This window comes from Talaromyces proteolyticus, assembly GCF_021365285.1.
Source record: "Talaromyces proteolyticus strain PMI_201 chromosome Unknown BGW36scaffold_15, whole genome shotgun sequence".
Taxonomy (NCBI): domain Eukaryota; kingdom Fungi; phylum Ascomycota; class Eurotiomycetes; order Eurotiales; family Trichocomaceae; genus Talaromyces; species Talaromyces proteolyticus.
In genome coordinates, this window is record NW_025764291.1 from 305,694 (window position 1) to 317,702 (window position 12,009).

The following is a 12,009-nucleotide window of genomic DNA, read 5'->3' on the forward strand; positions in this document are numbered from 1 at the left end:
CGCATTGTCCATGTTGCTAAACGATTCAAGAACTCTGCCCATCTGGCATCATGCGTCTGGGATTATCAGTATGTCAAACTGGCAAGATGCCATCACTATGAGAGATGGTGAAGACTCTGGAGGATCAGTCGCTTTGTATCGGTCCATCGAATCCCTAGATTCATCAAGGTCTTTTGCCAGGTATAACGCGCCAAAAAAGTTCAGGCGAATCGTGCCAACAGATTCATTCAGGGTTGCATCAACTCAGGGATATACTCAAGGGGGGGAGGTGAGATCGACCTGATTATGATCGTGACCAGACGTGGTCACAATTTCATTCCTAAACAGGATGAAACCGACCTCGCACAGGAAAGACCCGGAGTAGCTCCTCGACTCCCAACTTTTCTCCCGCATACAGGAACGTTGCCAGGCAGGTATACGCCTGTTGACGAATTCAAAATACCTTACCTACAGAGTTTTTTTTCTTTTAAATCAACAATCGGCGTATGCCCAGTTCCCGTCTAGATAAGTACATTTTCCTTTGCGTCCATTAGGTCAATCACAGTAATTTTCGCCATTATCTGTAAGACTAGGCCCAGACGTATTGATACATCTCAGGTACTGACCCGTAGGAAATGTTCTCTTGTGAGATAGTGTTAGTGTATGTTGGACGAATTCCAGTTGTCAATTGTTTATGCGGCAGTAGTCCAAACCACTGTATTCGTGTAGACGACGTAATATTCGACGAACGTTGCCATATAGATCGATATATAGATACATGTTAAATTGTCTCCATTCGTGTAACCACGTTGAAGTCAAAGTTCATTGGACAGATTTTGAAAAAAGAAAGAAGCCATGTCCAGTCATTAATCGTTGAGATCGTAAAAAAATCTTGGAACCCTTCGCCTCGCTATGCTTTGTTGAAAATTCCCCCACGCTAAAAGAAACTAGAAACTCCCGAGGCCAGCTCATACATATGTAACACCGAGTCAATTGACGAAACGAGTAGCAAAACAACAATTGACGAGTGGCAGTCACTGAGACACTTTGGACTGCAATTCATCAATTGTATGCTGTAGTCGACTTTGCACAAAAATGCCCATTGTCAAAAACACTTGCATGGAACTGACGGTTGATACGGCGGGTTTGGCATCAGATGACGGGGAGGGATAGCTTCCTGAGGGAGCATACATATCGAGGTACTGCTTAATTGGCTTGGACATCATCCGCAATCGGCTCAAGACGAGCTGGAATTTCATCAGATCGCAGGATTCATCGTCCAGCTCGTAGCCGCCGACGGAGATGGGGCGGTGGACGACTTCTTCGACGGCGTGGTTGAAGACCGCCGCATTGCCGGCCGAGGCACTATCAAACAGGCCGTCATCGTTGAAGCCGACGGCTGCTTGGTACCAGGCCAATGCTTTGGAGAAAATGGTAGCGATAAGCATGGGAAACGACGAGTCCTTGGGGCAGCCGCAGGACAGCATCGTGGAGGTGTTTTTGATCGCTTCGCAGTTCGCTCTGAGAACTTGGTCCATGGTCGGGCGCGGCTGTCCTTGGCTGGTTTTCTGCACAGTTGAGGGCAGACTCAGCGACACCAGAGTTTCCAGGGCCAGCTGGGTGCAGTCGTGTGGTTTGGACTGCGGGATCAGCATCGACGGGCTCAGGCCCTCTGGCGGGGTCGTCGCGGGGGGTAGCAAGGCGGCGTCAAAAGAGGCAGCATAGTAGCTGCTTGGTGACAAGTAGACATTTTCCGGGTCGTCCTTAATTATGGTGGCATTGTGGCCGGACGAGGCAGGCGACTGTGACTGCGACTGCGACTGCGGCGAGATTCCCAGGAACGAGTCGTCGGACTGTTGGCTGTACGCGGTCGGCGCAATTTCGGCGGGGGAGTCGAAAAGAGGCTGCAGAAAGTCTCCGGCGCTGCTGCTGGCCTCATGTCCAGCCAGCACGCTGTCGAAATTCCAGTCGGCGGTCGACCAAGGGTGATGTATATCTGCCTGTTGCCATAACGGAACATCGTCGACCTTCCGGGAGGCTTCGTTGTTGTTTGTGTTGTTATTATTCGCATTCGCACTTGCCATTGCCTTCGCCTTGGCCGACTTGCGCGGTTTGCCCATGCGCATCGACCGGCTGTAATGGCACTGTACTCCGATCGTCTTGCATCGCTGGCACTCAGGCTTGTCCTGGCTGCACTTGATCTTGTTGAGCGAGCAGCGATCGCAGGCCGACCGTAGTTTGATCCGCGAAGGGGCTTCTTCTCGAGGGGGGACCGGGGAAACCTCTGTCATTGTCGTCGATTTTGGGGGGTTGCAACAAGTTCGTAATACTGCAAGCAAGAGAGCGCCAGCAAACGGAGGGCGGCGTATGATATAGATCGCCCTTGCGCCGACTGCGAATAGAAATCAATAATCATTTGCCCTTCTCCGACTGAAAACTCCGCCGGATACACATACACTAGGGCCTGGCTGACCAGTGGCCGCCGCCGAACATCCCACAGAAAGCTGACGACGAAGGGCCCAATCATCTGTCGGCCTCGAGGGGCCTTCGCCGGGGCCTTGGACGTCTTGGACTCCGTAAATGCTTCCGCGGACCCAATGGGACTATTTTCTCGGGCTTTCATCTCCCTATCTTGCACTAACTAGGCATAGTAACATCCTAACCTAGGTTGTTATTGGATGCGTTACTACTTGCTACTAGCCGCGGGTCGGCCGACGGAGCCCAACGGCTGCAGTGACGAAGAGTGCGAGCTGCGAAGGTGCAGAAGGTACAGAAGGTGATAACCTAGAATCATGATTGTCTTCTTTCTATTCTAGACTACTCGGGACGAGGCGGCCGATCCATGCACGACAGTTGAATAAACCATCGACGTCAACAAATGAAATTGTTTCAATTGATATTCTTCAGCGATAGTGAGCAATCAGAATGTTCCATCCGGGAAGAACACTAACGAGCACATTTGAATTAAGGCTAGGAGGTTTCTCGCTTGTCCTTGTAGAGAGACATGTAATCGTACATCAAATGCAAGTGGTACATAAGCAAAGGAAGTGATAACATTGAATGCTTTACAGTATGGAATTGTTCACATTGATTCTAGCACATGCAAATGACAATCCCGACTCGAAATAATTACATATCTCAGCAAGTTCTTCAGCAGACAGAACAGGAGCAAACTGATACAAGGTACCTACTAGAGTTTATCGGCGTTAGTTTATTTGACGACAATTTACACCAAACACAGCGAATAATAAGCCGAGCGAAAGCTCCGGCTCACTTGCAACCCCGTGTTTCATCGTTCGGGGATCGATTATCAATATTATGATGCGGGTAGTCGTGTAATTGCCCGGCAGTGATGACCCACGTGGTGGCGGATGGCCCCTTCTGCTTACTATTATTTACTGTAGCCCTCAGGGCAGAGATCAAGTAGTATACAACAATTGTATGACGGACTGATAAAGCAGCGCAATCCACCGTGCGTTGATTACATTTGATTCTTCCCACCAGGTGTTACCGAATCAGTACGTAGGCACTACACGCAAGCCTAACCTGGGTAGTTATCGCGGTTCTGCTGAAACAGGCTGTGCCTTCTAGTTGCGATTATTATGTAGAACCCATTTGTCATATTATCATGCTAGACACAATCCTGAAGAATTGTAAAAAGGATCCAACATGGCTAGTTTCGGGGATCTTGCAACCATCAATTGATTCCGGAAAGATAAGGCAAGAATTGCCCCATAGATTACCATCAGACATTCAAGAACTGTAGAGCTTTCGGAGTCATTGCATTCCACTTGCTAGGTCGTGGAGGCTGACTGTATTCGGCCTCTTTTTATCGCGATGCCGCCGAGGCCCGACGCCGTGAAGGTACCGTGGCCCCTATGGTAAAGAGTCAAAAACTCATTTGATTAATTCTTGGTAGCATGTTCTGCATTCTGCGTCCCCTTCGTAGCTTCTCGTTCTCCTCCCGTTCGCCGTTGAGAAAAAAAAACCGAGAGAGAGCCAGAGCCTCGCCTCGCCTTTTCAAGAAAACACGTTGTGACGAAGCTAGCGATGATTGGCGAAGCCGGACATTCTTTTCGACGCAACGGAGGGCCGACGCTGCTTATGGTGGGGTCCTCCACTGCTTACTTTGGTCCTTACTTGACTCCTACTCCGTACAATAATATTATTAAAAAATGCGCAACAACTGTTACATCTCTGAGGCATGCTATTTCATTATTATATCTGAAGACTGAATCATAGACATATTACGATTTTTGCCTGGATGCCTAAGAATTCAGGAACAGGCCATCACGTGCCTTTCCTGTTTCCCTGTAATCACGTGGCTGTGTAATGTGATTATGATTGGTGGAGCTCTTTATGCTGCCTTGTCGCCGTGTTGCCTTGTTGCCTTGCTGTGTTCCAGCCTTCCTGCCTCGATGCCTTGGTGCCTTGCCGCCTCTCACTGTCGAGGCTTCTAGAGAAGAAGCTCAGTAGAAATGAGCCTAGGCAGTGCCAAAATGCCTTTGATTACATGTTTAGTTCAGGCCCGTCCCCAGTACGACCAGCAATGAGGGCTATAATAAATCGTTGAAGCGTTTTAGAAGTAGCCAGGTTCTCTAGGGCTAAACACCCCCGCGACATTCCTCACGAGTAACAAGGTAAAGAATCTATGCTCTATACATGTCGTCCTTGAGCAATCCGTCTCCTTGACAATAATCTTCGCTTCACAGCTCGGTTGCACATTCTCATAACGCTTTCACTTGCCATGTACCAGAACTTAGGTTGTTGCGGTCCACCTTCTCCCGTAGCTTGTCAGAGATGCATAAACTGTTTTATAAATTGATATGTAATTTTTGGTTAATAGTTTTGGTCTCAAGGTTAATGATATCTCATAAGAGCAAACTTTTTCACGGTTCTTCTTTTACACCCATCAGAACCGCGGCAACTTGTTCGTAGACACTAAATACAATACCGCCACTCAATATCAGTCGACCAAGCCTCATTGTACTCCCCTTCCAGAAGCCTCTTGGCCCATAATCTTGATATATCCCGCTTACTGCCTCTTTGAAAGGCGCTCCCTGGACACTCTGGCTTCTAGTTTTGACCACGTCAAATGGCTGCGTAGCATATACTGTGATAGTTCCAGCCAGCGCGCCCATACCAAATGTCGTCACTGCTGTTTTTGGTACGTCATACCTCTGGGAGGTCTCTTTCAAAAAGTTATATGACCCCATACGAACCGCAGAAGTGGCCATCTGTTTCATTGTTGTAGACACGCCGCCTTTGTATAAGTTTGTCAACCCATTTTCTTGTATTAATATTCTCGTAGCATGTAAACTGGATTTGAATCGCCGGGTGGCCGACTTTGCGTCATCAATCAATGCAGTTTTAATGCGCTCAGTAGGAGTTACAGCTAACACACTTTCGGTAGCACCAGCACACATACCCGCGAGAATTCCTCGGCCTGTTGACAAAGAGCCATTCTCGTCAGACAGAAGGTTTTTGATGCTGTCAAAAGACAAAAACCTGACGCCAGCTTTTACAGCTGTTCCCTAGATTATCCTTAATTCGCTGAACGGGCAGTCTCGATAAACAGGAATTTGTAACCTACCACTACTAGTGTTGAGCAACCAGTGTACAATGCTGCCGGCCCTTCAACCTTGGCGACTTGATAAATAAGTGTCAGTGGATTCTTGGGGAGTGCTGTTGCGCCTTGCTGCGAGCGGAGCTGCGCTCTAGTTTTGGCAAATTCAAACGGGTACTATCGATATTTGAGTCAGTCCTGTGATGCATGCAGACTTGGTAAACGGTTGTAAGAAAGGGAGGTTCACTGTGATAGTAGCTTCAACAGCTCCTGCTGTGGCACCAGAGAGTAGCGATACCCATGGTGGAACATTCTTTTTGGCATTGCGCGTCGTCTGTTTCTGCGGTTAGTTCGCCAGTGATTAATATTCAGTGTTGAAACATAATCCTCACCTCGGCTTTTGGGATAGCAGCGGTCATCATGGCAGATGGGTAGTATCTTTTTATTTCATTTTGTTTTCATCTATGGGGCGTCTATGCTATGTTTGCTATGTAAAAATCCGCAGTCGCGAAGATCGGATCGCGTCAAGCTATGATGATACCTCGGGTACGAAGTATCGCGTTACCGCCGATAAACGGATAGCGACAACCGGACTTCTTCTGTAGTTGGAAGCCACATTTGCTCTCATTTTCGTGCATATTGAATTAAATTCGATAGATGTGTAGGTTGAAATAAAGACGAGAGTTATAGTCACCAGATCAGTGTTTGTAAATTTATTACCCAAATCTACTCATTCAAACATATAGAGCCCAATATCGCGCCAAGAGTTCACTTCGATATAATAAATAGTGTCAATGTTGACGTTTTATTGAGTTCAGAGGTCGTCAAGAACCAGTGATTCCTGGCTTTGTTTTAAATCAGTAGATATTAAAGATTGGGGTTATCAGGAGATTATTAACATAAGTTTTACGAGGTCTATCGTAAACTCATTCGCCGAAAATAATATTAGCACAGGTCGGCATATTAAACAGCGACTTTGGCGCTTTTTCTGGTCAACCATTGTTTTAGGGCTATTTCCGAGACAGTCGCCCGCTTATGCGCCCACCAGTATTTTTCAAAAGGAAGAAGGATTCTAGCAGCTCGATAAAAGTGATATAGCAGCAGCAGTGCGCGTGGCTCTCTTTGCTGAACCAGGGTTGCAAAAGAACCGTGGCAAACAAGCGGAAAGGAAAGTATAAATCTTGCCAATTCTGGTAGCAGGGGTGATTTGGCGTTCGCCAAGGATGGGGGTTGCGCCTCTGGGAGAAAGGAAAGAATAAGACACAGTTGAATGATGATAGGAGTGTACACATCTTCTACTGTATCGAACGCGTTTTCTTGAATCCGCGAGGCATTGTGTTTCCAAGGGTTCGAGTTCGCTAACTCTGTGCTTCGGGTGTACAAGAAAGAGAGTTTAAGAAACTCGGTATTGATCGGTTTCTGATATGAAAAAAGTTTTTGCACTTGTTCAATGTGTCGCGGCTTATCTGTGCAACCTCAACCAGTAGATCCCGAGGGTCGTGTCGAACTTGCGGCATAAACACGGATGACGTGCCGTATGTGAGCGTGATATTTTTCAGAAATACTTGCTTCAAGCTCGAGCAGAATATAAACATGCGGTCGTTCATTGAGTCGTCAAACGACGCGTCGCCAGCATTCATTTCAGGTGCACACAGGTCAACATCGGCCCATAGCTCATATTGTAACAAAAGCGAGGTTGCGACGAAGGCATCAATGTGGGTTGAGGTCAAATTGTTTGATAGCGCATGGCGGAACTGGGATAGACAGCGGCCAAAATGGCTCGCTGCAGCTGTTGGATATGTAGGATCTTCAGGCCGAAGCGCCGCCAGATGGCGCGCTGCAATGCAAAGGACAGCGTCCATCAAAAATTCAAACTCAAGGCATAACTGGAGTGCATGACCCCAGACTACGGGGGTAAAAAGAAGCGTCTCTCGCGTGTATGTTTGGAAGTGGTGGAACAATTTCATGTGAACCAGGTTCACGGAAGCATCGATTGTTGTTGGCCGAGGAAGAGGAGTTTCGGTTCTCATGATGGAAAAACTTGGACCTAACACTCGTTTACAGTCACTGCGTTTGAGTCGCTGGCATTTTTCTCTTCTGTGAGTGCAGCTTGCGCATGGTGTCTCTACGCTACACTATCCAACGGCCAGTCAGGTCAGCGTATAGGAGCAATAAGCCATTTAAGAAGGCCATGCAAACCTTGACTCGCCGTCTTCGGCAATTTTCACACCCTGTGTTGGACTTTTTATGTGCCCGCCTTTTCCTCGCAGGATCAATATTCAGAGCTTTGGGGACCTCGACAAGGGTAGGTTCCGCATTCGATGTCGATGAAAGAAGGAACGTGTTGGTATAATCCTGCCAAGAAGGTGTGGAATTTGGGGCGCCGGCGATGGGAAATGATACATAAAATGACATGATAAGATTTGTTGTCTTATTGGTATCATATCGTGGAATGTGATGAAGGAGATTTTGAGCAACATGAATTTCATCCACGAAACTTCGACTTCGATGGAGAAGTGGCGTTATCGCCGTGTTATCTCCGAGCTGGTCAGCTACTGCTAAGTGACAAAAATTTGAATATAGCACTAAGAACTGACATCCATATCTGGTAGTTGATTTCCTAGATCTATTATGGCGTTACTTTTTGTGTCTTCATATATTTAGCGCTATATTCAAACTAATGTCCCCATACTATACCAGTAATAGCACATTAATTTGAATCTAGCGCCAAAAATTAGAAGACACCAAATATGACGCTATACGGGAAGTAGGAAGGTTATATAATTTCATTCCCGAAGATGGAAGTCATATGTTCTTCAAAGACTTGGCCCTACACTAATAAGTAGTGCTATATTCAAACATTTGTCACATTGGTACATACGGTGATAGAGCCCAAAATAGTATGGCACAGCGACTTGCTGATTATTTACGATGTCGTTCTTCGAAAGATAATATCACCAACAAATCCAACATTAACACTGGACCTTTCTAGAAATAATTGTCAAATAGGAGTAAATGTAGATTGCGGGGCTGATCAATGAGGCTGTGAGTAATAACCGTTTGAAATCGAGACAACAAATGCTGAGATCGATTGTTAGGGCAGCGGGTCAGTCAATACCCCAGTCACAGACAGGACTGACTCAGACGGTTACTAAATTCGGCGCGTGATGCCATAGAAACAAAAGACTTCAAGATATGATTGGTCGTGACCGTAATATGAGGCTTAGCTAAAGTTCCGAATAACAAGAATAACAACCCCACTCTATGCACCTACCCCATTTCCTCCCTAGAACGACAGTCAAGGGAGAGTCTCAAATATCAATTGATGGATATGGGCTATTGTGAATCAAACTTGCCACTCGGATACTCAGGCCCGCAGGCCATACTTCGGCTCATAGCGAGGAATTCTACTGAAAGTCGCTCTGTTTAGATCGAGAATAATTGTCTCAATTTTTAAAATCCACAAACAACGAATGGCTTTGCTGTGGCTTCGGTACAGGACAAAGCTTTTGAATTCGCAATGTTTCTGCGAATGGTAAATTGCAATAGTATGAAAACTAAGTCTCAGAAGCTAAAGAAAAAGAGACATATGATCTCTTGTTAATCAAAAGGGTTACGTTGGATTGATCAAATGACCAACAATTCCTAGCTGTAGACAAACTTGTTACACCAAGGCCAGACACTATTCGCTAGTTGTATCTGCCAGAGCCCTTATAAAAGCAGCCGTTGCTGGTACAATTACGGCAATTACGAATCAAAGTAACATAAATATCGCTGTCGCTCGAATTTGTCGGGGAATTGACGTTTACAAAGCGCAGAGGAAAAGCCGTCACTGCATTAGTACCGCACTAGATGCCTGTTTTAACGGTCGAGACCGCTGGTGTTATCACTTTATCTGTCTACTAGGGTTGCAAGTGGCTTGCAAGTAGTAGTGCACTCGGTTATGAGGAGTATCTCTCCAGTCTTGGTACCATTGTTCGCATTGTGCTGCATACATGGCTAGTAGAGAAATGTTGGAGTGTGGACGATTGCATGTATAACGCGCCAAACACTAGTGACGGTGATACTACACAAAAATAGAATATACACGCAAGCCCGGAGCAGTGCTGCATTGCTTAGTATTTCAAATGTTAGCACTCACTTTGTTGCTGGCCAATGACCCACCGATGAAGCGAAGGCGACCGTAACATTTTGTCTGCTTTTTCCCTATTTGGGAATGAACCGGGGTCAGCATACACCATTTTTTCGGGTCCTAGCGGGCAAACCACGTCACGTCTCTCTTTATTCTGGGTGTCGGGTTTATTATTGTTATTATTAATGCTGCTAGCAAATCATGCGAAATTAGTAATTAGCATAACGACTCAGTTGAGTTGGATACGTTCAGCTGTTGGATGGAGCACGGAAAAGCAAGCAGCCTGATTGGGCAGAGCAATGAAGGTCTCTCCGCTGTATGACGTAGATCGTCATATCAGCCCAACGACCACGCGACATGCAAGCAGAAAATTCAATTCTTCGTATTTCTGCGATCATTCTTGTTGTTAATACTGCTCTGTGCTTTGTTTATTCTCGGCTGCTTCCTAGCCTTAGCCTTTTCCTTTTGGGGGCCTAAGGCCAGCGTGAAATTAACCTTCTCCAGGCTACGTGACATCGTCCACAAGCTTGATCACTGGCCGCCTTGCTTACTCGTGTGGAATCGATCGTCTCTGCTGTTCTCATCCTGACATGGCCTGTGCATGACTAGCTGTTGGTGATGTGCCTTTGGCCCCATCAGAGCGTATAGTGATACGCATGTTTGTGGCTAATACGCACAGTCTGTGGAGACACAGGTCGTGGGTCCAGACAAATCGCGCCGTGTTCTAATTATATTTAAAGAGCTTACGAAATTTTCAAATGTTGTTTATATAGACCCTGGATTCGCTTTCTGGTAAAGATATACATTTTCTCGGCTACATCAACCGACGGCAACTCTCTGAATACTCTGAATACTTCGTTCTTTTAACTTTCTTATACTTTTGTTATCTTCATCATTGCACAAGCAATCTACATTCTTTGTTGACTTTCATCTCCAATACACATCTAACTTCACTCCTCGGTCATCGATATGGTAGGCTTCGGGCTCCTCGCCCGGCTTTCTGCCGCAGCTCTTTTGTTTACATCGTCATTGGCATCCCCCCTGCCCCTTGACAAGCGTGTGGCTACGGCAGCAAGCCTTTCCGGCGGCCAGATTAACATGGGCGGCGGTACCTACCCTCGCGCCAACTTTTTGCAAGATGGATCTATTCTCGGCACTTACACCGCAAGCACGGGCGGTAACAAGGTCATCACTGTTGTGCATTCGACAGACGGTGGCAATACCTGGAATCAAATTGGCACTGTAGCCTCGGCCGATGCTTCCACTCATGACCTTGACAACGGTTATCCTTACCAGCTTCCGTCCGGACGAATCTTGGTAGCGATGAGGAACCATGACGGGACCAGCAAAATTGGGTACAGCTACTTCCGTATCACGATATGCTACTCCGACGATGGCGGCAAGACCTGGACATACCTGAGCACGCCGGCGTCGGACCCCGGCCCAACTAACGGTAACTGGGAACCGTTCCTCCGTATGGCTGAAGACAACACCACGCTTCAACTCTACTATTCTCGAGAGAACTCGGCCATCGACCAGGACAGTCTCCTGCGGACATCCACCGATGGTGGCGCTACCTGGAGCTCCGCTACGGTTATTTCTGGCGCTGAAACAACCAACACTCGTGATGGCATGCTTGGCGTTACCCCGGTCAGCGGCAGCAACCTGATCGCGGTTTTCGAATCCGTCCCTGCAGGTGGCAACTTCGCCATCCACTCAGTCACCAGCTCGGACGGTGGTAAGACATGGGGTAACCGGCAAACCGTGTACGCCCCACCTAATGGCTTCAATGCGCAAGCACCTCAGGTCGTCAACGTCGGGGGCACCCTTGTCGCCAGCTTCCAGACCGACGAAGACCTTTCCAGCTCGGACCAACAGAACGAGGCCGGCAAGATCGTAACCAGCGGCGATGGCGGCGCTACCTGGGGAAACAAGTTGACCTATTCCCAAGCCGTCAGCAACTGGGGTGGTCTCTTGACGCTCGATAGCTCCAGCCTTTTCGGTATGATTGACCACTCGGGGTCAAAGGCGCAAAAGATTACTCTCTCTTGACCACCTTCTACCCCATCTTCTGTTTCGAGCAGCAGTAGTGCGACTTCTACGAGCACTACATCAACTTCTTCCACGACATCAAGCACATCCACGTCTCCCGCGACATCTAGCACATCCACCAATTCTGCTGAGCATTCCTTTGCATTAGGGAATTGGCACCATCTGTGCCCCATTTTCTATTCCTTGTACATAGTTTTCTGAAACATGACGCGTTTCGTGTGAATTATAAACAATTTTTAAGCTGCATCTCGCAATCTGATTTAGAATCATGACTAGTACT

The 12,009-nt window shown here is 47.2% G+C and overlaps 4 protein-coding genes across 4 annotated transcripts; 1 reads left to right on the forward strand and 3 right to left on the reverse strand.

Annotated features, from left to right (window-relative positions):
* Nucleotides 1-648: 648 nt before the first annotated feature.
* Nucleotides 649-2,475, reverse strand: BGW36DRAFT_70500 (uncharacterized protein). Its single transcript, XM_046222530.1, has one exon. It carries the CDS (start codon nt 2,268-2,270, stop codon nt 1,014-1,016), a length of 1,257 nt encoding a protein of 418 aa, XP_046065737.1. The 5' UTR covers nt 2,271-2,475; the 3' UTR covers nt 649-1,013.
* A 2,295-nt stretch (nt 2,476-4,770) lies between these two features.
* Nucleotides 4,771-6,046, reverse strand: BGW36DRAFT_390751 (mitochondrial carrier domain-containing protein). Its single transcript, XM_046217518.1, has 4 exons — nt 5,938-6,046; nt 5,793-5,879; nt 5,573-5,722; nt 4,771-5,513 (listed from the first exon to the last, which is right to left on the reverse strand). The coding sequence occupies exons 1-4, from the start codon at nt 5,965-5,967 to the stop codon at nt 4,869-4,871; spliced, it is 912 nt and encodes a 303-aa protein (XP_046065738.1). The 5' UTR covers nt 5,968-6,046; the 3' UTR covers nt 4,771-4,868.
* Nucleotides 6,047-6,370: 324 nt separating this feature from the next.
* Nucleotides 6,371-8,002, reverse strand: BGW36DRAFT_420724 (uncharacterized protein). The gene is made up of 4 exons (XM_046219520.1): nt 7,745-8,002; nt 7,614-7,680; nt 7,021-7,592; nt 6,371-6,964 (listed from the first exon to the last, which is right to left on the reverse strand). The coding sequence occupies exons 1-4, from the start codon at nt 7,958-7,960 to the stop codon at nt 6,509-6,511; spliced, it is 1,311 nt and encodes a 436-aa protein (XP_046065739.1). The 5' UTR covers nt 7,961-8,002; the 3' UTR covers nt 6,371-6,508.
* Nucleotides 8,003-10,646: 2,644 nt separating this feature from the next.
* Nucleotides 10,647-11,729, forward strand: BGW36DRAFT_401766 (Sialidase; the record flags this gene model as incomplete). Its single annotated transcript, XM_046218783.1, has 1 exon — nt 10,647-11,729. One exon carries the CDS (start codon nt 10,647-10,649, stop codon nt 11,727-11,729), a length of 1,083 nt encoding a protein of 360 aa, XP_046065740.1.
* Between the last annotated feature and the right edge of the window lie 280 nt (nt 11,730-12,009).

Coding starts and splice junctions, on each gene's coding strand:
- BGW36DRAFT_70500 (XM_046222530.1), bottom strand. CDS start 2,270: ATGACAGAGGTTTCCCCGGTCCCCCCTCGAGAAGAAGCCCCTTCGCGG.
- BGW36DRAFT_390751 (XM_046217518.1), bottom strand. CDS start 5,967: ATGATGACCGCTGCTATCCCAAAAGCCGAG. Junction 5,723..5,792: donor CTGTTGAAGCTACTATCACA/GTGAACCTCCCT, acceptor AAATATCGATAG/TACCCGTTTGAATTTGCCAA. Junction 5,514..5,572: donor GTTGCTCAACACTAGTAGTG/GTAGGTTACAAA, acceptor AGGATAATCTAG/GGAACAGCTGTAAAAGCTGG.
- BGW36DRAFT_420724 (XM_046219520.1), bottom strand. CDS start 7,960: ATGTCATTTTATGTATCATTTCCCATCGCCGGCGCCCCAAATTCCACA. Junction 7,681..7,744: donor GCCGAAGACGGCGAGTCAAG/GTTTGCATGGCC, acceptor GCCGTTGGATAG/TGTAGCGTAGAGACACCATG. Junction 6,965..7,020: donor CTCGGGATCTACTGGTTGAG/GTTGCACAGATA, acceptor TTTTCATATCAG/AAACCGATCAATACCGAGTT.